At 34.8% G+C, this 27,341-nt stretch overlaps 1 protein-coding gene and 1 long non-coding RNA gene across 3 annotated transcripts; one reads left to right on the top strand and one right to left on the bottom strand.

Annotated features, from left to right (window-relative positions):
* On the bottom strand, window positions 1–13,889 carry LOC141483886 (uncharacterized). 2 transcript variants are annotated; one of them, XR_012466353.1, is made up of 3 exons: window positions 13,491–13,889; window positions 11,652–11,818; window positions 1–510 (listed from the first exon to the last, which is right to left on the bottom strand). It is a non-coding gene; the product is annotated as an uncharacterized lncRNA (long non-coding RNA). The 2 variants fall into 2 exon arrangements; XR_012466354.1 differs by lacking the exon at window positions 13,491–13,889 and adding an exon at window positions 12,846–12,952.
* Window positions 13,890–17,171: 3,282 nt separating this feature from the next.
* On the top strand, window positions 17,172–26,961 carry LOC111511821 (9,11-endoperoxide prostaglandin H2 reductase). Its single transcript, XM_023167838.2, has 6 exons — window positions 17,172–17,328; window positions 17,431–17,511; window positions 17,565–17,672; window positions 17,730–18,013; window positions 24,678–24,848; window positions 26,675–26,961. Exons 1-6 carry the CDS (start codon window positions 17,283–17,285, stop codon window positions 26,846–26,848), a joined length of 864 nt encoding a protein of 287 aa, XP_023023606.2. The 5' UTR covers window positions 17,172–17,282; the 3' UTR covers window positions 26,849–26,961.
* The last annotated feature ends 380 nt before the right edge of the window (window positions 26,962–27,341 follow it).

The raw sequence follows: 27,341 nt of genomic DNA on the forward strand, positions 1-27,341 counted from the left end.
TATCCATAGTATTCGTCGAATGCAAGAATGAAGTCTATCCTCTATAATTTTTTGGTATTCCATATCGTCATTCAGTGTAATATTCGGTTCAAATCCATCACAAAGGTGATTTATTGTATCAGATACTAACTTCTGTTGTACCGTGACGTGAGAAATAATGTAAGCAACATTTAAAGAGACTGATGTTATGTAGAAGCCAACGACAAATGCATTACAAAAATACAAGATCTTTATAAATGTTACCAACTCTGGAAAATATTCATGAAAAATCCAGATGAAATAATGATCTTCTACATGAGTAAATACCGTTTGAAGTATGTAATAACAATTTATTGATGTTAAGAGTGTAAATAAACCTTTAAATATTTTCCCATATCGTATCACTTCTTTCACTTCTTTATTCGCAGATTCTCTTATATCTTCAGTGAAACACAAGGCATTCCGAAATATTTCGAATAGCTCAGCGTACTGGGTTTTTCTAGTGATGTAAGGTAAGTTACAACACAACATCTAGAAAATAGATTAAAGAAATATTATATTCTCTATAGTAAATAAAGTATCCATTGCAAATTCTTCAACATTGTTTTGAACAGATTAACTGAATGATTTCTTTATAGCCGTATAGTGAATGTGAAAGAAGAAAGAACATTCCGAATTACAACTAATTGTAGGTCAAAACTCCTTTCGATCGTGTTGGTAACAAAAACATTAGAACATTAAACCATGTTTCTTGAATTCATCAACTCACTTCAATTTTCAACATCTCCACTACTGAATAAAATCACATCTATTAAAGTGTTAACAGATATTAAATGTCAGATAAGATAAATACAGTTTAAGAAATATTAGGGGAATAGGAGAGAAATATTATGATGAGTTATTTGTAAGAAAATGAAAAATATAAAAAAACAATAGTGTATGAAATGTCTGAGAATGCTGCTTCAAAAGAAATTATTGTCACTTGACATGAAAACCCTGATTAATCACCTCAACAAAAATGGATTCTACACAGTTGCATATGCAGATGACATAGTTATCTTGCAGACCGGCAAATTTGTGAACACAATGTGCGATAGAGCGCAGGATGGGCTCAAATTAATAGAAACATGGAGTAAGAAACACTCACTGTCGATCAATCCCAAGAAGACTGAGATGGTCCTTTTCACCAGGAAAAGGGGGCCTAAAACCTCCCGAAATCCTCAAAAGCAAACTAAACTTCTCTGAAGAGGTGAAATATCTTGGTACTATCTTCGACAGGAAGCTAACATGGAACTCTCACCTACATAGTAGAGCAAAAAAAGTATATGTGGCTTATGAGCAATGTCGGAGGACAGTGGGACGTGCATAGAGGCTTTCACCCCGTGTGATCACCTGGATCTACACTGCAATAATAAGACCTATGTTAACGTACGGAGCCATTGCATGGGGACTAGAAGTTCTATAAGCAACAGCCATCCAAAAATTATATCAAATACAGCGACTGACTTGTTTAAACATCACAAGAGCCATGAGAACAACACCAATCACGGCAATGGAATCAATTACGGGTCTGACCCCTATGGACCTCTACGTTAAGGAGGTTGCGTTAATGGCCATGGTACGATTGCGCACGGCTGGTGTAAACCCTGAAGAAGAAATGGGTTAATTGAGGCTGGGCCTATGGCGGAAAGCTCTTACTGCGCAATTTCTGCTGCAGGCAACCAGTGATGCAATTGAACCCAGGTTTGTGTTTAATAAACCCTACAAAATACAAATAAAACAGAACACAGAGTCAGATGCTACAAATGCAATACACATATATACAGACGGCTCAAAAACTAAAGAAGGCTCAGGATGTGGAGTGTACTCCGGATCACTAAGCCTAAGGATCAAGTGGGGAATGGGAAAAAATACCAGCGTGGTTCAAACAGAACTGGCTGGTATCTCAATCGCCACAAAAGAAATAACCAGGAAAGAAATGTCTGGCAAAAACATAACAATTTGCACTGATAGCAGTATTAGTCATGAACAAACAACGTATAACCTCAGGGCTAGTATAGGAGTGTCACCAAGATTCAGTCAAAGCCTCGGTAGATAATAACATTATCCTAAAGTGGGGAAAAGGGCACGACAGGAGTAAAGGTAATCGCATTGTCGACTCTTTAGCCAAAGAAGCAGCTGGACTGAGAATTTCAGGTCCCAGTGGAACCTACGGCCTGATGACTTCGACAATTGTGGAACTAGCCAAATGTTACACCCATGCTCAATCCTCAAGGAGGTGGGATGTGATCAAATGATGCAATCTTGCCAGCATCACCTTGGGCGACCCTGGACAGCTACTGGCGCCGCTCTGACTGGCCACTGTCAACTAAGGAAACACCTCCATAATATGGGGCTAGTGGGCACACCTCTATGCAGGATGTGTGGACAGGAAGATGAGACTGTCAGGCATGTCCTATGCGAGTGTCCAGAGTTATCGTCAATAAGAGAGTGTGTGTTCGGCGAGTCTTGGCATATAACTGCCGATATAAAGGAGATGCCTCCCAGTGACCTGTCCACCTTCCTGGAAAGGACAGGATGGACGATGACCTAGTAAAATAACTCCTTGGGAAGATGCAAAATGGGTCACATGTGAACTGAGTGCTGTGGGCTTACACTCACCCTCCCTACTCTACAGATACAGATACAGATACAGATACAGATACAGAATACGAAAGAATAACATGTGCTATAACAATTATTATTATCAATAATTCAAATTAGTAGATATGATGACATCTCCCCTCAAAATACGCCATCTATGGGATCCACAGAGAACTGAATCCTCGAATGTCAAGTTGAACGAGGCTCCCCAATGCGATCAGTTGCAAAGCCAAGGTTCGACATTGACTGCCGAACGAGATGCGTCTCTGTCTTTAACTGCGAGGCAACAAGATGAAACTAGAGCCCAAAACAAATTATTTGTGATCCAACACCAGACAGCGCTGTTTCGACCTACCATAATTTCATCAGTGGTATCAGTCTAAATTATTATCCTTCAAGAATTGAGTCTTCTTTCGATTCCATAGATGTTGGCTCCGTGAGGAAAGTTGTCATCGCTGTTCAATACCTAAGCTCGTCCTTTGGGGTCACTTGAGTTCCAACATTGTACCCTTATTTCATTCTAGTATCACTGATGGGACGAGACCCATAGTAGGGCTAGTGTTGGATGTCGAATGTTTTTTGGGTTCTGGTTTCATATATGCCTTCGCAACTTCTGTGATTGGCATACTAAATAATTTTTCTGCAACAATTATCAAGCAGCTCTTTCTATTATCGTTGATTTAGTTGATATAGTTAGTTTAGAGAAAACGGATAAAAAGGAATTTCGTGTGTTGATAAAGCATTGTCTTTTGGTTTGCTTAGTTTAAACGGGGTGAAGTAAGCACCGAGTGGACGCAGTGGACTCCCCAAAGGGTCTGTTACCGATGAAAACATGAAAGAAGTCCACAAAATAATTTTGGATGACCGCAAAGTGAAGTTGATCGAGATAGCCAAGGCTCTGTAGACATCAAAGAAACGTGTTGAATGCATATTTGGGTATGCGAAAGTTCTGTTCAAAAAGGTTGCCCCGCGAGCTCACAATCAATGAAAAACAACAACGAATTGATGATTCTGAGCAGTGTTTGAAGCTGTTCCTCCATAAAACCACGAATTCATGCGTCGATACGTGACAATGGATGTACCATGGTTTCATAATTTCACGCCAACTCAAGAGCGTGCAAAGATGCAACAGTTGGCTGACAAGGTTATGGTATCAGTATTTCGGGATACTCATAGTATAATATTCATAGATTATCTTGAAAAAGAAAAAACTTTCTACAGCGACTATTACTTAGCGTTATTGAAGCGTTTGAAGGACGAAATCGCGAAAAAGCGGACCCATTTAAAAAAAGTGCTTTCATATCAAAACAATACACCGTGTCACAAATCAGTGAGAACGATGGGAAAATCGTGTAATACCTAGCAAAAGCTATGTACGTTAGTATATATTCTAACTTCGGGAATAGATTTCTTCTGATTCAGAATTTTAAACGCCGGCCCTGTGTCGTATACAATGAGACACCTCCGGCCAGACCGTGAGAGTGTTTATATAAAAATGTATCTGCGTGTTTTTGGCTAGACGCACCGTCATGAAAAATACTTACTTGTGCGAATTAAGAAGAGAGGCGGGGGAGGGAGTTTCTGCGAGAGCCATGGGGAATCGGTCACGAGAGTCCGCCGAGACGAGTTTCGGGTACACCCCTTAGCCTACGAGGCTGAGGATGATGGCCTAAATAGGGGAGTTTTTTTTTTCAAATGCGTTGTGCGAAATTCAAGAGAAATCGCTAGCGAAATCGTAAGCCGGTATTGGGTACAGGGAGGTTTAAAATGAAAGTTTTGGTGTTGAAGACACACCGGGTCAACGGAATCTACGGGTTGGCCATGAATCACCAAAGAGGCGTTATGAAACTGTATTCTCTTTTCATATACTGATCAGTTGATATATATAGAGAGAGAGAGAGTTGACATATTACCTTGTCTGAGTTCACTTCCTATTTGCAAAGAGGTCATATATTGTTGGGTTCCTAGTGCGGGTTGTTTAGCTAGAGTTCAGATTCACTCTCCCTAAAGTAAAAGTAAAACTAAAAGTATATTGTATTGAGTTGGTACGTTTGTAGATGTTTAAGAAGTTCAATTAATATTGAATAGCACAGTCAAATTGACAGCGTTGTCTTCATAGTATATTATAAAATTATATAAAATTCAACATATTTTTAAATGAAATTTCATACGTTTTTTTTGTTTTGTCCATGGAGTCGTGGTTTCACTCGTTATACTTTATATTTGAAGCCTCGGACTTTCATTTTCTCTTGAACTGAGAAAAATACCATCCTCGTAGAGTAATGAAGTTAAGAAAACAAACATTAGAGTCTTCTTAGCCAATATATCGAAGAGAGAATAAGTGAAAAGTATTTTAACTAAGATTAAAATTCAGCAATTCGGCATCGTTCTGAACCATATAATAAAAGAGAATTATAAGTAGGTACCAAATGATCAGATTTCACAAGACTGGTTCTTCGTTCAACCAGCGGAATTCACGAAAGATCAAGTCCTCAGTATAAAAAAAATCATTGAATTCTTTATGGTGACAACGGTGGAATAAGCATGATATTTATAAAGAGTACTTCGAATGAGAGCACTTTATAAACACCCCTTGTATACGGATTCAGCGATCAGCTATTACAATTGCATGAATTGGGCTTAGAGTTGCTCTCGCGTCCACCGCATTCTAGACACCCGGCGATTTTCTTTTGTTCTCAGACCTCAAGAGAATGCTCGCTGGAAAGAAATTAGTCCAGTCATTATAATAAGTTCACCTCGGAATTCGAGATACCCAGCTGTAAGTCTGTAAATACTCGTATATTGACACCCTAAAAGTTGTTTCAAAACCTACATATGGTAGGGTGTACGCAACTAGTAAATTTCAAGGTCAAAGGTCACAAAAATCGGTTTTTGCGCTTTTTTTGTAAATATCTCATTTCCTATGGGTTTTTTGCTATTTGTATTCATTATCAATGTTGTAGAACACAACATTCTCTACAAATGTTCTTAAAAAAAATTTTTCATACGGTGAACCGTTTTCGAAATAGAGGGCGGAGAGCGCGCGGTCACAGGATCACTTCAGGTCAACCGGTGCCTCCGGTCGAAAACGCGCCATATATAGTTGATGAACTATCGATAAATCAATGATTATCAATATTTGTCAATTTTTTTAAACTATTATATTATATTTTATCATTTTTTTCCTAACCTATCCACTTTTTATTCAGTATTAATTTATTTAACAACACTTACCTGCCCATGTAATTGCAGAATTGTTAATGAAAATATAGGAATTATATTTGAATTTGAACCTAATTAATAACTTTTTACATGATGAAAAAAAACAAATAAATTATGAATTGATCTTTTTATTAAAAAATATTATTCAATACATTTATTTTTATTAAAAGTGAAAAAATGGAATAAAGGGTACAAAAACTACACTTTATAATTTTAATCATCTTCCTCTCCATCGTCGTCTTCCGGCTGCTGGTAAATTTCAAACTGATCTTCATTATCGTCTCCAACGACATTTGTCTCAAGTTCGTCCATGATTTTGGGGTTAAAGGTTCCATCTTCGTTAATGCCGCTCTGATATGGTATACCATTGAGACAAGCTTGCCTATTTCATTGGCAACAAGCTAAAGAACATTGCAAGTCGGCTTTCCTGCATCCGCATCGCGAACCACAACCACTCTTGCAGTTGCAGAAAATTGTATTTTGCAAATCTTCTGGAGCAGGTGGTAAAATTGTCATGATAGGCTCCAGAAAATCGTTTCGCATTGCCCAACCTCATACCTGGGGTTCCAAATCATGCCCTAACCAAGTTTGAACTTGATAATATACACGTTTGAAATGTTGATGAGCAGCTGCACTTGTTGGAGGAATATTTGAAAGCTGCACAGGTTTATTAAGTTTTGTAGACTTGACGTAATGCATATAACGAAGATGATCGGGACTTTTCACAGATTTCGGAGCATTGTAGACTGCCAATAAGGTTGGAGTTCCACTCTCTAATAATCTCTGGGCCGAATAATTTTCTTCCTCAAATGCTGCAGCTAGTTCATCCAAATTTGTCAGTTTCTCAAAAACTTTTAAAAATGATTTTTTCCTTTTTTAAAAAGCGCAGAAGTTGTGTCATAGCCTCTTAATGCGTGCAGAAATAAAATATGTGTTTTGGAATGAGAACAATTATCAAAACTTTTAGTTGAGTATATTTCCGTTTTTACATTTCCTTTCCCAACTTTTTCAAAGAAAATTTCTTGTTCGTAAAACAGTGTACGCCCAATTAAAATGACAAGTAAATCAATATCTTGTCCTATTATAACTGCAGTTTTTTTGAGACCTTGATTCTTCAATTGCAGTTTCAACAATAAGAACATCCGCATCATCTCTGGCTTGTTTAGTAGTAATATTTGCACCTTGTAATTTTTCAATTAACATATTAATGAGCATATCATTGTTATTTCGATTTGATAAGATTTTTTCTTGAGTAACTGGTACAACCTTTGTTTTATCGAAACAGACTTCATACGTTTTTGAAAGTGCAGAAGTTCTTCTCTGCTGCTCCATAGCTTTTACGTTCTTACTGTAGTCTGAATATCCGTCAAATACAACAATTATTTTGGAACTGTAATGCCTTTGTAAATAATTCATGTATTTATCAATAATAATAGAAAAAGTATCTTTGAAGAAGAAATCCGCCATCAATAATGAAGGTCACATTATTTTCATTGAGAACAAAATCAATTGGGCTCATGTTGTCATACAATGACGATTTTGTTGTTTTTCTCATGCCATCATTATCAAATAGAGCTGTTGGATACGGACTCAATTCATATTGAAGATATTCTTCAAGATTACTTTCAAATTGTTTGCTGACAGTAATTCTTTGGAAGAGTAATAATGGATCCACTGCAACTTTACAATCATTTATTTTCACAGATTTGTTAACAGTGGAAAGCGGCATTACTTTTTCGGAACGTTTCAACTTAATTTCATTAAATGATAAGCCGGTGATCTTCTTCATAGACTCTTATCCAATTTCGTAAGCTCTGTGGCAGTTAATTTGCTCATTTCCAACAATTTCAGAAGCTATCGATATTAACTGCGTAGTATTTGGAAAAGGATCATGGAGTTTAAACCAATCAAATAGTATATTTACGTCAGCATTGTCTTTTTTCACTCTTGAGTCTCTGGAATCTACATGTTGCTCGGTCGACTCCAAGGAGATATTACAGAACTTCTCCTTTCCTCACAAATAGTATTTGTGGCGTACATAGCATATACCCATTTGCACAAAACACTTTCGTACTTCGACCACGAGATACTCCCCCTTCGGTTTCCATGGATTTCATGAGACTTTGTTCATCAACTATATACAGTGTGACCCATTTAAAATGGAACCACCCCTGTAGAATGTGCATTTTTCAATCAATCTCAATTTTTTTTATTGAAATATTAAGCATGAAAAACTGTATCTTGACACTAACTTTCACAATTTTAGTTTCATTTCCAAGGCACTCTATGGTTTTTTTTGTTTGTCAAAAACGGCAAAAGTTTATTAGGCAATTTTTGTTTTCAAATTTGACTACACCACTGGATTCGTAGTCGTTATAAATCAAAACTGTCAAATTTTCATTAAAAAATATTTGTTAACAACGAAGTTACAACAACTTCAATTTTGGAATCAAAGTATTTGTTTGTAATTTTTGTTCAGATTATAGACATATTTGAGATCTGACAACACTGTCATCACCAAGTAGAACACCAGTGAATTTGTACAGTGAAAATCCGAAGTCAATAGCTCAATGCGTTCTACAGTTATAACTCCTGAAAATATGGTAATGTGAGAGATTTGTGGTGCAAGCGTTTTGTAATAAAAATCTGACTACGCCACTGGATTTGTGGATAATATTCCCTTAAAATCATTCATTTGAGTGTAGGTTACGAGAAGTGTATTCTAGAATAACAGAAAATTAAAAATTCATTTTCAAGTTATGCAGTACTTAGTACATTCTTCCGCATAGCCGCTAAAATCAAATTGATTTAAAGCATGGAAATCATTTATTCAATAATAAAACAGAGAGCAGGACAAAAATTGTTCCCTGTAAATTCTTCATAACTCAGCTAAAACAATCTTTTAGAGGAGATATCAATAATTTGAGGAAGCTGAACTCATTATGCAAAGGTTTTATAATAAATCAACAGTAGGCTGTGATTTTGACAGTTAATCATAAATAAAATAATAGTTGTTAGTTACGTGCATTTAATAATGGCTTTGCAACTATCATTAGAAGAAAGAATTGAAATTGTGAGAATTTCTGGGGACAATTATCATAGTGAAAGAGAAGCAGCTAGGATATTTAATCACAGACATCCAAATCGACTTCCCATTGACAGAAGCACCGTCAGTAAAATTAACAAAACATTTAAAGAAACCGGTGCAGTCAGCAAACATATTTTAAAAAATAATCACCGAAGAAGAAATTTAAACGAAGGTGCTGTTTTAGATTATTTTAGAAACCACCCAAACAGAAGTTTACGAGTCGCCAGTTTGGATTTAAACTTACCGAGAGAGACTATTCGACGATGTCTTAAACAAAACAAAATGAGAGCATTTAAACCTAAATTTCTTCACTCTTTAAAGGCAGGTGATGAAGTGAAACGTATGGAATTTTGTTTGTGGGCACAAGGTGAGTATCTGAATACAAGAATTTTTTTAAACTGCATAATGTTTAGTGATGAAGCTTCTTTCAGCACCAATGGGGTAGTTTCATCGCAAAATGCTCGGTATTGGGCTACGGAAAATCCGCACTGGATCATAAATTGTAAAAGTCAATATTTCGAAAAAGTTAACGTTTGGTGTGGTATAGTACAAAATAGAATAATAGGGTCCATATTTTTTTGATGGAAACATAAACGGGCAAAATTTTTTGGAATTTCTAAATAACCAATTATCGGACGAAATAGATGAAATGCCTCTTGCGGAACAAGTAAATTTATATTTTCAGCTCGACGGCTGTTCCGTGCACAATTCGAGGATTGTTAAAGAGTGGCTAAATAACCAGTTTCCAAATCATTGAATAGGACAAGGTAGTGACTTAATTGAATGGCCACCTAGATCGCCTGATCTAACAATATTAGACTTTTTTCTGTGGGGTATTCTGACACAAAAAGTATACAGAACAAGACCAACGAATCGAGCTGAACTCATGCAAAGGATACGACAAGCTTGTGCCGAAATTACAGTTCAACAAATAAGAAATAGTGTAAACAATATTCGGAAGAGATACGATAAATGTATTGAACTTAATGGAGGTTTGGTAGAAGCCACAAAAATTTGAATGTTTAGTTTTAAATCAATGTTTATTTTAGTATCAGTTTTTTCTTAATGGCAATTAATTGTTGAATAAATACTTTGAAACTTGTTTGTATACATTTTGTTTTCATCAGCTATAGAAGAAAGTAGAGTAAGTTCAGAATCTCATAAAATGTGATTTTCCAGGTGCGCTGTTACAAAAGTACTATTATTTATTATTGGGAAACTTCCAAAAAGCTTACAAGTATGACCATTAATACTTCAAGATTCTATCAAGATTTGGTAAAAGCGCAATTGGGAGATCCCATGACATGAGATTCTGAACTTGGTCTACTACTGCGTAACTTGAAAATGAACTTTTAATTTTCTGTTATTCAATTTTTATTTTAATTTTCACTTCTCGTAACCTACACTCAAATGAATGATTTTAAGGGAATACTATCCACAAATCCAGTGGCGTAGTCAGATTTTTATTACAAAACGCTTGCACCACAAATCTCTCACATTACCATATTTTCAGGAGTTATAACTGTAGAACGCATTGAGCTGTTGACTTCGGATTTTCACTGTACAAATTCACTGGTGTTCTACTTGGTGATGACAGTGTTGTCAGATCTCAAATATGTCTATAATCTGAATAAAAATTACAAACAAATACTTTGTTTCCAAAATTGAAGTTGTTGTAACTTCGTTGTTAACAAATATTTTTTAATGAAAATTTGACAGTTTTGATTTATAACGACTACGAATCCAGTGGTGTAGTCAAATTTGAAAACAAAAATTGCCTAATAAACTTTTGCCGTTTTTGACAAACAAAAAAAACCATAGAGTGCCATAGTGTGGAAATGAAACTAAAATTGTGAAAGTTAGTGTCAAGATACAGTTTTTCATGCTTAATATTTCAATAAAAAAAAAAATTGAGATTGATTGAAAAATGCACATTCTACAGGGGTGGTTCCATTTTAAATGGGTCACACTGTATATATATATATATATATATATATATATATATATATATATATATATATATATATATATATATATATGGCGCGTTTTCCACCGGAGGCACCGGTTGACCTGAAGTGATCCTATGACCGCGCGCTCTCCGCCCTCTATCTCGAAAACGGTTCACCGTATGAAACATTTTTTCAAACAAAATTTGTAGAGAATTTTGTATTCTACGATATTGATAATAAATACAGATAGCAAAAAACTCACAGGAAATGAGATATTTACAAAAAAAGCGCAAAAAACCGATTTTGTGACCTTTGACCTAGAAATTTAATAGTTGCGTAAACCCTACCTTATGTAGGTTTTCAGACAACTTCTAGGGTGTCAATATACAAGTATTTACAGACTTACAGCTGGGTATCTCGAATTCCGAAATTCTTACCTAATTTAAGCTTAAATGACTGGAGTAAATAAGCACCGTTGAACAGATAATCGTCGAAGTGGAAGTCTATTTTGGGGTTAAAGACAAATCGTACTATAAAAAGGGTATCGCCTTTGAAGGCAACTATATTGAAAAATACAATTAAATTTTATCAAATAATTTTTTTCTTTGTTAGTAGCCTACGAACTTTGCAGCCTAACTGTAAATTCAATGTACGGTTATATTCAGAAATATAACACTTTCGTTTGTTATATTTCTGAAATCATTTCTCAGAGCATATCATGCTATGTAATATTAAACTTTTTCAAGAAAAAGGTTACACTAATTACTTACATAAAAGATTATGGCGGATGGTAATAAACTTGCAGGATTTGGCAATCCAAATCGATATATGAAGTACACTTGTATAATCTCAAATGATGTATTCAGTATCAGGAAAGTTGTGTTAAAAGCCTTCCACTCCCATAATCTAACTAGCATTAAGAATTTGAACATATCTTCTGAAACAGCGAATAAAAAAATTGAAATAAGTACTTTCGAAAGCTTGGACTGTGTGAACAAAGCATTGTGACAGACATTCCTTCACAGAAATTGACAACACGCCTATCAAATTCAAGCCACTGGTTTCAGTGCCGGTGCACTAAAAGTGACACATTTTGCTACCACCAGCATTGAAATCATCAACAATTGTGAATGATGTAGGTCAATATTGATGTAGGTAATATTGAATTATTCTTTGTGTAAATTCGAAAAAAGTTACTATATTTCCGAAAATGAATGAGCCACCATTTCTTTGATTACTTGAAAGTTGATTTCTGCAATGAAAGTCGAAACTGGAACCTCTGACATAGAATGAATTCAAAACAAGCAGTATTCCTAATCATCAGAAATGCAATTCTCTTTTTGACGTGCGTTTCACCAACAAAGTTAGAGGAAAACTTCTGTAACGGGAATATTGCTTGTTTTGGATTGTTTCATGTACATCATGTGATTTCATGGGCAGTTACTAGTTAGCATGATGAGTTGGCATGGGGACTGCTTGGAAAAACTGAGGAGATTCTTCAAAGACAGAATTGAGTTAAATGTCAAGTTGAGACTTATTGCAGAACGAGCAGAGCGTATGTTACGCCACTCTTTATGCATCTATGAAGAAAAATATCTCCCGATTTTTAAAAAATATATGACTTTAATTATATTTGGAGAAGAAAGAGTATATTTTAATCGAAGAAATATTTATTTGTTCAACTATAGGTAGATAAGTTACAGATTTACCGCCTCGGCTATCATTTCATCTTCAAGGTGAGACCGAGGCAATGAAACTAACCAAGGCAGTAAATTTGTTTCTCTGCCGTGTGAAACATAATTTTTTTCTCCGATTGTTTGTGTGGTATGTTCGAAAAATGAAACTGGAATAAATTTTTTTTATATAATGAATATGACTCATTTTTGATATTTTTTTTGTTCGATTGATAACCTATCCATTTTGTAGAAATTCACGTTGAATATAGGATGAAGAAAATAACTTACATCTGATTTCTACTAAGTATTTCATTCGTTATGACCGGTTTCGGTTTATTAAACCATTTCAAGAAACCCTTGGATTGTGAGTTTATTGCTTTATCAATGTCTGTAATACAAAAGACAGGTCTGTATTAAACAAAAAAATGTTGATGGTGGCCATGTTGATACGAAACGTTTTATCGAATATTTATTATTACGTCGTCATAGTACACTTCGAATACAATAACATTTTTTTTCCATTTTTTGATATTCTCCGAAATAACAATTCCATTCGAAAAAAACGAACAGCATTTTTGGTTTTCCTCGTATAACACGAGAAGGGCAAGGATCTCCGTAAATTTTCTTCGACCATTATATTATTCCCAATGACAGTTACCCTGTTTCCCATTCAATTTTCTTCGTATCTGTTATGGTTTAGAATATAGCAATGTTACCACATGATAAAAGAAACGGCCTGTATCTTGTTTTTGAATACAATAATGTCAGTCATACAAACAACGCCTAAAATGTATAAGTACTGTTCAAAATACGTTATTATTAATCAATTTTGAAGTAATTGAAATTTGATTTCAAGGAGAATCTAGTAAAAATACTTTTTTCGTATTTGCATGAAAGTTGTTATATTTTGTTTTTTAATATGTCTGTACTCACCTTTCATGTTTTCAGTTTCAGATTCTGTTTAAGAGTCATAGAATAGAAAGCAGAAGGAATACAATTGATCATTTATCCTAATGTGAAATTGATGTCTTTTTTTCTCATAAGAAAACCTTTCGATGTCATAAATGTAAGGTTTTCAAAGCTGATGATCTTTTGGCATGTTCATCTACAAAATATATTGTTCATTTGGATTTCATTAACTCTTTCTAATTGGGAGTTTTTAGTTCTGTCCTTGTTCGTTCTTTCATACTACGAGACATTTTCATTTCTAAGTCATTTAGATAATCTATAATTAATTATACCGAAATTGATATTCTCGATATTTTCGGAAATAATTGATTTTCCATAACTTGAACTCAATTTGTATCATCAAGGACTGAGACATGAATCAAATAAAATATAATGTCACTGTCTGAAAGACAGACTGGGGTCAATATTCGTTATATGTCATGATGTGATGTGACAATAATTTCTTATATGAGAAAATAAATAATGGATGCAAATATAAATGTCACACACATCAAGACTTATCAAATTATATCCTGTAAGGATACATTTTTCGCTGATGAAAGAAACAAATTCAAACGGATCTTGAAATAACTGAATTTATTTTCAATTCAAGTAACTTTTCATTTGAAGGAAATTATTATGAACAGATCTTAGGTATACCAATACTTGCACAATAAGTTTTTATGAAGTACCTTCCCAAAGTTCCATTTTTTTAAAAAAATGTTGATGATGTCATTTGTGTTGTCCCGAAAGACAAATCACAAGAAATATTCGAAAAGGTAAACAGTTATGACCCCAAATTACAATTCACTATATGTAGAACTGAAAGATAATAATACATTTCAATTGAAGGGGTTATATTTTTTAGGAGTGATTAGGAGTAGGTCTTCTAGATTTGTAGGCTTAGTAGAGTATACTTTCAATTTCAGGTGTCCCCACAGAAAGGAGGTCAGGTGATCAACGCATTGGAATATGCTCGTCCAAAAACTGTCTCATCTGAACATCAAAATGTAGGAGTGCATTATCCTGCTGGAATGTTATTTCATTTTCTACTAAATTGTCATCATTTTCTAAAATATGTGTAATCATAGGATCTAAACATTCTTGTAATAGATTTAGGTATGTGTCTCCAATGAGATTATCTTCAATGAAGAACGGTCCATCATTATGATTACCAAGAGTGCCGGCCCAGACATCAACTTTTTGTGGAGTTTGTGAATGTGTTTCCATGACCAAATGGGGATTCACATCGCTCCAGTAACGACAATTATATCTATTCACTTCACTATTCAACATGAAAGTACTTTCGTCTGAAAAACATGTATTGTATAATAGGTTTGGGTTACCTATTCGTCAATTTCTCACTGAACACCTCACACAACTGAAGTTGACGATCAGGATGATCATCGTTTAATTCCAAAGGATGAAATTTGTAGGCTTTCAAAATCTGAAAATCACTAGTAGCTGATACACTAGACGCTCTAGCTACTTGTCTGATAGATTGTCGATTATCCATTTATTTGTACATGTCCTTAAACTGCAACTTCAACTGCGTCATTTTTGACAGGACAGGATACTTCATGTTTTCTGTTGTGAACAAAAGTGGAATTTGAAACTTATCCATTAACTGTTTGACGTATTGATGGCTCACGTTGTGGTCTGGATGATTCGTATTATAAAATTTTGCAGCAGCTTTAGCACATTCATTATTTCGATAATAGGTTGCAACAATTTCTATTCTTTCTCCAGTAGAATGAACCATGTTGGAACACAGTCAACAAGAATGACTGAATAATAATTCGTGAAGAAGTGGCAGTGGCCAACTATCTACTTTTTGTTCTGCGACAACTAGATTCAACAAAAACTACCAGTGCAGAAAAAACTAACAATATCGTCCATTTCAAAACGTTAGCTACTGTTTGAATGAATTCTACAAATCTAAAAGACCTTTGACAGAGAATTGTTCGGGAATGCCGATTTCTGACTCCGAACATCTAAAAATCAAAAAAAGCGATTTATTTCCAACAGGAGTGCCCAGTTACAGGAAATGCTATTATTACAGAGTATATATGGAATAAAATATTGAAAATAATGGAATATAGAAATGTATAAAAGTTAATGTCAAAACAAAGTGAAATATTCGTATAAGTAGAATTTCGAAAGAGGAATGAAAAATTGAGTATATAATACAAAAAATTACAAATCATGCAATTCAACAGTACTGACACAAAAGTTATTTATAGTATTATTGAAAGTGATTGTGGATACAAGATATCAAGGCGTTTAGAAAGTCGAAATGATTATCGCAGTGTTCACTGATTTTATTGAAGCTACTTCACATAAAATGCAATGGTGATCGTAGCATAATATTTGTGCGTGATGCTTCGCAATAAATTTTCAGATTGTGTCGACCTTCACTTCTCGGTACTAAGAAATTGATCTGGGGTAAAAGAACCGTACTGTCAATATTATTGTTTTGTAATTTATGCAGGAATTTTATACCAAGGATAACTCTCCTATTTTCCAAAGAAGTTATATCAAATCGTGTCAACAATATATTATGATCGATGCCCCTCGTGGGATATCGACCATTAACTTTTAGATATAAGTATTTTAGGAACTTCCTTTGCACGCTCTCAACTGATGTTTTTGGTAGTCGTAAACTGGATTCCATAACACAGAGCCTAACTCTAACTTAGATCTGGCATAAGTAAAATAAAGCAATTTTAAGATGGCAAGACTTTTGAAGTTTTTGCCAAAATACACACACTTCATTCATTTTCTATAATGTTATCCAATTTGGTACTGAAGAGCCTTAGGGCAAGTATCTTAAGGCGAAACATCGGTGTATACCAGTGAGGATGGCAGTGTTCTATGTAAGTGCAATTTGTTACCATTCATTTGAAGTAGAACTCATGTGAATGATATCTGATTTTTATTTCACAACGAATGTTTGAAATACAAACTGAGTAGAGAAAAGTATCTTCTGTATAATTCAGTGTTCATATAGAAGTATTTGTTTCGAAAGAATTTTTTCTTTCGTATAATTCAATGTTTACATGAAAGTAGCTGTTTCAGGAGGACTTTCTTTCAGTTTGTATCTGAAAGTTACTTCTTTGCATGATCTACACATCCATGTATAGAGTTACTTCCTTCCTTTCTTTGGAAGACTCCCTCATCCTTCTTTTTTTGTATCAAGATGGAGTAGTAGAAAGCCAAAAACTTTCTTTCCCAAAAAATAATAATACAATTCCTTTTTTAGATACAAAAATAATTCGCAGAGATGACAATTCATTAAAAACAGATTGGTATAGTGAACCATTGAGTTGAGGGAGTTATATTCAACATTCAGAAAAAAATATGTATAAAAGGCTTTTTCACGAAATGATCTTAATTAACAAAAATCCTAATAATATGAACAAAAAACAACAGTTTTTTTGAAAAGCTTATTGAAAAGTGTCCGAAAAAACCAATGAGAGAGCAATTGGTCTGAGATTTTTAGGACTCGTATAGTCAGTCCTCTTGTGTACAGGAACAATTATATAGCTTTTTTCATTTCTGTTCTATTTCAATAATGGTGAAATGATGTGACTTTGCAGTTGTGACAAAGAGACAAAACGTGTCTCATATATCATTTTAATACTACAGTCATATCAACATGTTTCAATGCGATAAGGTTCTTATCATTTATCACATAAAATCACAGAGTGACATTCAGTATTCACTTGGTTTCCAGCTCTTGGTGAATAGTTGGTATTTGTCAATTACGATACAGTTATGAGTTTCAATCTAAATTCTGGCGATTCAATTCCCTTGATTGGATGTGAGTGTTCCACAATATTATTTGAAATTGATTTCATGATTCTGCTAAATCAAACTTTTATACATTTCTAATTAATCAATAGCAATTTTTCTCAAATTTCAGTTGGAACCTGGCAATTGCAAGGCACAGAGTTGATAAGAAATACCCTTGATTTCGCCTTGGCTGCTGGTTATAGGCTTATAGGTGATAATTAAAATTTCTTACGTTCGCAAAGGTCTTGAATGTTTTCATTGTAGATACCGCTGCTATTTATAGAAACGAGGAGGACATTGGAAAAGCCCTGAAAGAACTTTTACCAAAGTACAATCTGACAAGGAAAGATATTTTCATTACAACAAAGTTATGTAAGTCCTGATTTCTAAACGACTTCAACAAATGAATTTTCTATTATAATTTTATAGCTCCCTTAGAAGATAATGCTGATAATGCTTACAGCGCATTAGAACAATCTTTGAAAAGATTGGATTGCGAATATGTAGACTTATATTTAATTCATCATCCAGGGGTACTTGGGAAAAAGAATACAGTTGAGTTTAATTCAAAACTTCGCGATGGAAAATGGCAACAACTAGTTAAAGCTAAGAAAAATGGACTGACAAAAAATATTGGAGTTTCAAATTATAATGTTCGTCATTTGGAAGAACTGTTGAAGAATGATCATGGTGTTAAACCGTCCGTGAACCAGGTACATTTTTCTATTTTAAATTTGGAACATAACTTGCAAATAAAAACATTTGGATGAGATATGTAAAATAGCTCGAATACGAAATTGGCATTTATATAACCTTCAGGAAAAGTTTCGTTTTCAGTAATGAAGCCATGTTTGACAAAACGGAATTCAATATCCTATTTTGTATTTTTTTTGTAGTTTTCCAACAACAATTTCATAATATTTTTCCATAAATGATCACAAAAACTAACTTGAAGAATTTCTCTTTTTATAAAAAAAAATCAGAAAAAATGTATTGGTATTACGTATACTTTATCAATAATACATTCCGTATACTTTATCAGTATCAAAAAGTGGTTTTAAATATTTTTTTTGTGATATTTACCGTAGATTCAATATTATTTTGACAATGATTATTATACTGTTATCAAAAACCCAAGAAGTTCAAGAACAACAATTGGCTTATCAATTGCCCCAAATTATATGATATGGAAGATAAAAAAATATTTTCCATATTATTCACTTGATTTCCAGAACGAAAATATAACGCTTCCTATCTTTGAATTTAAATAAACCAAAGTGTGTGTGAAACATCATGAAAATTTTCCATTCGTTTGAAAGAACTATTGATGCCATTAGGTGTGGGATATATCATCATTCAAATTTTGGCCAAGGCTCCTCTGGTGGAGCGCATCCGAAACGTCGAATTTTCCATGACTCTGGCTCATGAAATAACAAAAATTGCGATAGAGCTAAATTTTGGTGAAGACCTTTATTCTACCATAAAAAATAAAAATTTGAAAGTCCCAATCTGTCCCGTGAGCGCTTCAAAAGTTATTTGGACTCAAAGGTCAAAATTTGAGGTTTATCCAGTTTTTTCAAAAACCGTAAGTTTTATCAAAAAAATACTTGTGACTGAAGTGGTAGATCTCAAAATTCTCTACAAAAATGGTCTTCATAATTTTTACTGAAAGTATCACCGTTCCTGAGATATCGCAATTGTAAAAGTCACGTTCCATGTAATATGCACACGTTTGCACACCACCTGTTAGGTAGTGTACTCGGCGCGTTTTTTTTAACCCGGTTTCCACAGTAGGCCTATTCCACGAATCATTACTACGTAATTTTTAGTCACAATACTTATTTAACTGTAGGAATATTATTCGGGTTGACAATGTTTATGGAGTGTAATTGTCAGTTTGATTTCTTTTGATACTTTGATCTGATTCATACTCGTCATAGTTAACTTCAACAATCATGTCTTGTGCGATTTCTTCGTCGTCTTCTTCCTCTTTGTCTTCTTGCCGGATGTTCATAAATTGTTCAAATAATGATGTATCAGTTGTCTCTTCATCAGCATCACACGATTCATCCTCTGTTGTACTCAACTGAAAATTTGAACACGAGTGACCTTGGCAATTGGTACACGCAGGTGAACACTGTAACCCTACTTTTCTACAGCCGCATTTGGCACTATAACCTTTCTTGCAATTGCAAAAATTGTGTTAAGGAGTTTTTCAGAAGCAGGGGGGAGCAAAGTTTAAATTGGTTCCAGAGTATTATTTATTAATTTCCCACCCCAGTCTTCAGGGTTAAGTTGATTTCCTTGCCATGTCTGAACTTGATCATATACCCGATACCAGTGTCGAATAGCAGATGCCGATGTTGGAGGAAGACAAGAAAGTTGTACTTGCTTCTTGTTTCAGGTATTTTTGACAAAGGTTGAATATCTGTACTAATCAATGCAATCTACTTTTTTTGGAGCAAAATTGCGCCTTTTCGTTTCAAATATTAATCACTAAAAACTCTTATAGTAGACGCTTGTAATAAATACGTATATTCATTGGAACAGAACGTTTAACACTGAAAGAAGCAGGCACATGAACGACGCCACATGGACAATAGAATAGGTAGCCAGATGTTGTATTCAAGGCCATACGAGTAGAGGTGATTTTCGAAGGGACTGACGGTCCTTCGAATGTATATTTTCTGAATATAGTATATACATAAAAGATATACAAACAGACATTTTTACTTGCTCAAGTACCTGAATGTGTATATACGTAGCTAATGTGTGTATATTACATAGAACGTGACTTTTACAATTGCGATATCTCAGGAATGATGATACTTCCAAAAAAAAATGATGGATACCATTTACGTAGAGAATTTTTAGATCTACAACTTTGGTCTGAAGTATTTTTTTGATAAAACTCATGGTTTTCGATAAAAACTCAAAAAACCTGAAATTTTGACCATTGACCCCGAATTACTTTTGAAGCGCTCATGGAACAGATTGAGACTTTCAGATTTTCATTTTTTATAGTAAAATGAAGGTCCTCACCAAAAGTTAGCAATGTCGCAATTTTCGTCGATTCAATATTGTTTAATGACCGGACTATTAAGAAAACCCCACAAGAAAAAGTCTAACGAGGTAAACTCGCACGATTCTTTTCTCATCTCATCTTTTTATCAACTTCATAAATTTGTTATCTAGTTTTGGACTCAGTTCGAAGATGGAGTGGCCTACCCGATTAGGTGATAACTCCTTCAGTATCATTGACCACATTTTCACTAATATTCCATATGTATATATGTGTTTCAGATAATTATGTCTCAGATCATAGAATTATACTCCTTGAAACTAACCTGATTGAAAAACCAGCTCAATCTCAAAAAAGTAGTTTCAAAACGTCGTTCAATTCAAATAAACAAACAGATTTTTTGTCAGCTCTACAAGATGAAACTTGGCAGATTGTTTTAGAGAAACTCTCTATCAATGAAACCTTCGTGAAGTTCTACCATTTATATATCTTTTATTTCTATCAATTTTTTTCGCTGAAGAAATGTCTAGAATTTATTGGAAAATAATTAATGGCAAAAAGGAAACATTCTTAACTCATATCTGATACAAAACGCTTGTATTATCAGAATAAAATAATGTCTTCCGATAATCCCAAAAAAATTGCTTGGCGGGTGATAAATAGTATAACAAACACACTCTTCTACAACTATGAAAAATATTTTCTTAGTAGATGAAAGTGAGATTGTGAATGATCCTCAAAGAATATCCTGCCTTCTCAATGATTATTTCATCAGTACCCCTATGAAGATAATTGGGGAGATTAAAAATAATAACTCATCCAATAATCACATCAATCATCTTAGGTTAGGTTAGGTCCAAAGGGAGTGGGTTTATTCGACCCTCCACCGCAACCCGCAAGGGTTTATTGTGGCTCACACCTATTCACATCCGGCCAAATAAACCCAGCTTCTTAACGAAGCCGATTAGTTTGTATGGTGAGTGGTCTTTCAGGTCAGATGGTAAGAGTATGGCTCTGCCGAACTCTAAAGACCTGATTTGGTCCCCAGCGGGGCAGGCACAAAGTATATGCTCTGTTAATGAGGTAGTCGGATAGTCAAGTTGAAAGATTCACACCTTGATACCCACGACAACCTTCCCATATGAGGGTCAGCTACACCTGACGATGCCTAAGATTCAGCCGTGCAGGGCTTATTTGCCTCTGGTTTTGGTGAATCATCACTTAAGAGCAAACATTTGTTAACCTGCTCATAGGGGGTTTGTTCCCCCACATGAGACAGATTCTGCGTACGCCGCTCAAGAATTTATTGTAAGGCGGTTTTATAAGGTACCCCGCTCTTGAGGAGACGACTCAGTCGTTTCCTGGCTGCACCACCAAACCTTTTTTTAAAGGTTCAGTTGTTGGATCAGGAGTTGAGGAGTTGATAAGCTCTCGCTCCTGAACTAAATTTACAGGGAGGTCAGTTGAAGTCGTAAGCTCGACATCCATCTCCTCTGGAGACTCGGCATCAGAAAGAATTTTTAAGTTTACTTTGTCCATAAAAGTCCCACGAGTAGCTAGGGAAAGATGGTCAATCACGACAGAGCCCCGCATTGTCGTTACAAGGCGATGCTACGACGAGAGGGCGCCCGGTATCTCGAAGGTTCCGTAGAGACAGCTGATAGGCTCAGTATCATTCATCCTTTCGGCACGGATACACATACCTTAGTGTTATTTCTGGGGATTGGTGTTACTATGTAACAAATAAAATACTTTCCCCAATCGATAATATTATATATATTACGAAAATAATGTGAACAACAACTGAAAAATAATGTGCTTTTAAAATACAAGAAACCAACGGACATTATAAAACCCTTCATAAGAAGTACATAAAAACAAAGCGATGTGTAGTACCTACAGTCAGGGAAGTAGATATTTCGGAAACGAAATACACTACACTCTTCCTTTCTAAATAAAGAATATTTTAGATAATTCAAAATCATAATCAACAACAAATTTATTCGGTAATGAACCTAATTACCTATAAGTTAATCTTTCCGGAGGCTTCACATTACTTTTTGGTCTCTCCGTATTTGTAAAAGATTCACCTCCATGGTCGAATGTTTTCGGAATCGAGACAGAACTGTTTCCTTGAAATTCTTCAGATGAACTCGAGCAGTTTAGTTCAACGGTTTCAGATTTTTCTCCCTTTTGTTCTGCACTCTCATTTTCAGCGATAGGTAAACGACATTTAACATTTAATTTGAAGATCTGATAAGTATGACGTTTCCATATACGATTAATAGCAGGTACAGAAACTATATAAGTACATTTGCCTATAATTTTTTATGATCGCAGGTATCCATAACTTTGTTGAACGATAATCTTTTACAATAACGTGTTCATTAACGTTAAAGGTCGGTCTTTGCTTCCTTCCAAAATTTTCAATTTGTTTTGCTTGTTTTTGGAGAACTTTTTCCCTGATTTCGCCTTCGCTGGGATGCCATTTAGTTAGGGAATAACAGAACCACAAGTGATTCTGTCATTCCCGTATCCAGCGGGGCTACGTGAAAACAGGCATCTGATGGCCGGTTTGCTCAACCCCCCATCCCAAGCCAATGCACTCGTCGAAAACAGCATGCACAGTGGTTCAGGCAGTGAAAGATGACCATGGACAGTCAACCCGCCATCAATCATCTTACTAAAGTTTATAACTCTATATTTCTTGAGCCTTCTATAGATAATGAACTGTTATCTCTCCTAACGAATAAACTTAAGAATAAAAGTTCTTCTGGACCCGATGAAATCCCAATGTTCTTGATCAGAAAAAGTTTGCAATACATTATTTATCCTTTGACTTACTTAGTCAATCTGTCCTTCAGTACAGTAGTGTATCTCAAAAAATTAAAGCCGGAAAAGTTGTACCCGTTCATAAAGAATCGGATCCATATCTTTCAGAGAACTATAGGTCCATCACTGTTCCATCTAGTTTCTCAAAAATATTTGAATATGTATGCCTACATCGTTTACTACATTTCATTGAGAGGCATAACAATATCTCCCCGATTCAACATGGTTTTCGATCCAATTAATATGTCCACTATTACTGCTGTGACAGTTTTTTACTCAAAAATCTTGGAGTACATCGAGACTGATGAATGCCGTGCTGGAATATTTTGTAATACAGGAGTCAATTTGTTTCGGTTATTCATAGATCTGAAAATAGTCATTTTAAATATATTTAAAATACTCAAGTTTTGACCATAGGAGTACTTCAAGAATCAGTGTTGGGACCGCTATTATTTATATGATACTGTAATGATGTTGGGGCCGCGGTTGATGAGAATACGTTCGTTATGTATGCAGATGACACACTTCTAATTTCGGACAAAGACGACAATTTTGAAAAAAAATTGTAAGACGGTGTCAAATCATTTGGTTTCATAATGTGCCGCCAAATCACTTCATTTCAACTATAGAAAAACTTTATTAGTACGGTTTCCTCACAGGCAAAAAATCTGTTCAAATCTTGAAATTGAGATCAATGAGAATGAAAACACACTGAATAGTTCATTGCTATTCAATCTCAAAATTTTCGACTAGGTACACAATTGACCTTTATGATTATAATTATTGAAATGTGAAGATTATTTATATTCATTATCCATGTAATTGGACCTTTGGCCTGTTTGGGTACAAATGAATAAATGAATGAATAAATAAATCTTTCGGTGCTGTCAGAGCTTCAATTCAGCTTTCTTTCATCTTGAATCCTTACTCCAAGATTCAGTTTTCTTCGTCCTAAGAGGACATTTTCAAACGATTTCGTGCTTGTAGAACGAAACTGTAGTAACGTTAGTTTCAAATACAAATTGGTGTAAAAACATAGGAAATTTTAACTCTCATTTTTCGTGATGAATCCTACCATGTAGTAACGGCTACATTCATCAATTCATTGGAACTTATGATGCACTGTTTGGAAACTTTAGTGTAGTAATGAATAGTACTGGAGTTTTTTCCCAACACCAAATCGTTATTTTCAACACTTCGACACGTGTTTCGATCACCAAGTGATCATCTTCAAAGAGGAAGATTAAAAACTTCCTCCTCTTTGAAGATGATCACTTGGTGATCGAAACACGTGTCGAGGTGTTAAAAATAACGATTTGGTGTTGGGAAAAAACTCCAGTAATATTAATTCATTGGAAGTTTGATAGACGTAGACTCTGCTGTTAACATTGAGAATGTTACATTCGAACTATCGGAGCAGTAGAATTGCTTCTGTTGGATTCATTCTACGCCTGAAGTTGCTATATCATCTTTCAGTTCAGTCAGGATATGACCAACTGAAACATGTTCTATTATGTTTTCAGGTCCAGTGGCATCCCAAGTCTCACCCAGATGAACTATTGAATTTGTGCAAACAGTCTGGTGTGCTACTTCAAGCATGGGGTTCATTAGGAGGAACGGGCCACGGAGATTTATTATTGGATGATCCTGAGGTTAAGAAAATCTCGGAGAAATTAGGGAAAACTCCAGCTCAGGTAGAAAATACTCCTTCATTTTCAAATATTCAAATACTAGAATGAATAACGCGTGGTTTCAAATATACCCGGGTTTTTCTTCTATTTCTTCTTATTTCTTTCGGGTGGAATTGGGTTTGAAACACCTTGGTATACAGGGTGTTTCAAATTCGATCCTCACCGTTGGGATCTCGAAAAGTGTTAGAGATACGGATATGGTTAAATTGGGGAAAAGTTGCGCATATACCTTTCTAACAATATTCCGTTGAGAAAGTTCTGAAATTCCGAGTATATCCTATATAAAAATGGAACTTTGAACAAATAACAATAATTTACTGAAATGTAAAGACGAAAGTAAATCACAGCAAATACTCAAAATGCTGGCCTTGTTCATGATAACACAACTGTGCCCTTCTTCGAATATTATTCACTGCACTGTAAGTCTGGAGACCTTGCTGGCCACCTCACCAGCCCATTATTTTCTATTCATTTATCACCAAACCTTTCAGTCAGGTAAGCACATAGTCGCCTGGTAGTGTGCGGTGGAGCACCATCATGTTGAAACCAGATGTTGTTATAGTTAGCCAAAGGTAGATCATCCAAATAGTCTTCGAAAATCGACATCAAAAACTGGTAATAGGTTTCTCCATTCAGAATTCCGTCAAATAAATGAGGACCCAAAATTCTATCTTTGTAAATTCCTGCTCATACGTTAATAGTAAATCGCACTTGAGGTCGAATTTTTTGGAACTGCCTGGGGTTGTTCATGTTCCAAATGTGTCCTTTAATTTGGTTGAATATCCCACAATTCGTAAAAGTACTTTTATCTGTCCAAATTACATTTTCCAGGAAAACAGGAAAATCAGGTCTTTTTATTAGCCAATTACAAAATTCTAATCGCCTTTTTTTGAGATGTCTACAAGCACTTGTATGACAAATATTCATTTCGGAGGAAATTTGACGTGTAAATTTTCCCGGATCCATGTTTATCTGCAAATTATTAATTTTTATTGAAAAAGACACAATGTCTAATTTACCACATACATACTTCATTTATCAAATTTTCTTCAGTTTTCTGGTCCATTCTGTCTCCGTATTTTTTCCTCGGCTTGAACGTAATTCGATGTGGTTGTCGTCTTTCGGGATACAAGTTGAAATACATTTCCGATGTACTAACACTGTTTATATCGTATTTGTAATACATTTATATTATATTTCTTTTTTCTTCATTCGTGAAAGCCATTTTTCGCCAAAAATTCAATGACTTGTACAATATCAAAATGTCATCGAGTGTAACAAATTGAAAGTCAAATTTAGGAACATGTAAGTCAAGCCTATTATGATAAGAATATATTTTCAATATCTTCAATTTTTCGAGAAAGAATGATAACTTATGATACATCATTGATAAGGTGAAATTTGGTTCTATTAAAAACAGAAAGAATCCAATGTAGCCCCACAAGAAAAAATAAATTTGAAGATGCTGGTCGAAAGACGAAACATCGGATAGCAAATCTGAAAACACCATTATGTAACAGGGAAAAAGTGGCAATGTGAAAGTGCAATTTATTTTCTAATCCTTCAAAAAATAAAGACAGAAAAAAATAAAAACCATCTTCCGAAATTTCTGTTTTTTCCGGATATCTCCGGATATACACGGAATTTCAGAACTTCCTCATAATGTTGTTAGTCAGGTAAATGCAGAACTTTTTCCCAATTTAACCATCTTCGTATATCTCATAGTTTCCGAGATCCCAATGGTGGGTATCGAATTTGAAACACCCTTTATATCTTGTACATGTGATTTTGAAAAGTATTATTCATTGAATATTTTCAATTATTTTAAGGTTCTTCTGAAGTGGGCGCTCCAGCAGAACCTTGGCATTATTCCTAAGGCAAGTTCCAAGAACCACATCGAGGATAATATGAATTTAGACTTCAGTATCCCAGAGGAAGATATGAATACTTTGAACAACATGAAACAAACATCTGATATATGGGAACGCCTCAGTGTTATCTAAATCATTTAACACTACCAGAAAATCAACTGAATTAAAAATTTTTGTTCGATTTTTGTTCAATGAATATTTTGTTAAAACCAATGCATTTGAATTAAATGAATGTTTTCGATCAATTTTACAGAATTACTTGAATTTTCGTTTAGGTGAGAATACCAGAAGGTATCTAGAGGACCATCTGGGCGTTTCATAACTTGAAATCTAAATACGATAGGTTGCCTTTTATGTTTCGGGATTTGGCAATCCAAGTGTAGCAATATGGCAACTGACAGCTCTATCGTAAAGTTGGACATTTTTGAGCAACAGTGCATGAATGAACTCAATTTATTTTTGGCGCTGAAGCTCCATCAAGGACCAGTGTTTATCGATGGTATGGTGAGTTTAATCGTGGTCGTAGTTCACTCACAAAATCATTTGTTGTTTCGAAAACCATTGATGCTGTGCGCGAACTGACATTGCAAGATCGTCATGTGACCCATCGTGAGATTGAGACAAC

The sequence above is a fragment of the Leptinotarsa decemlineata genome, unplaced genomic scaffold (assembly GCF_025532065.1).
Source record: "Leptinotarsa decemlineata unplaced genomic scaffold, Ldec_3_MD MMD2_tig00004307_RagTag_RagTag, whole genome shotgun sequence".
NCBI classification, from domain to species: domain Eukaryota; kingdom Metazoa; phylum Arthropoda; class Insecta; order Coleoptera; family Chrysomelidae; genus Leptinotarsa; species Leptinotarsa decemlineata.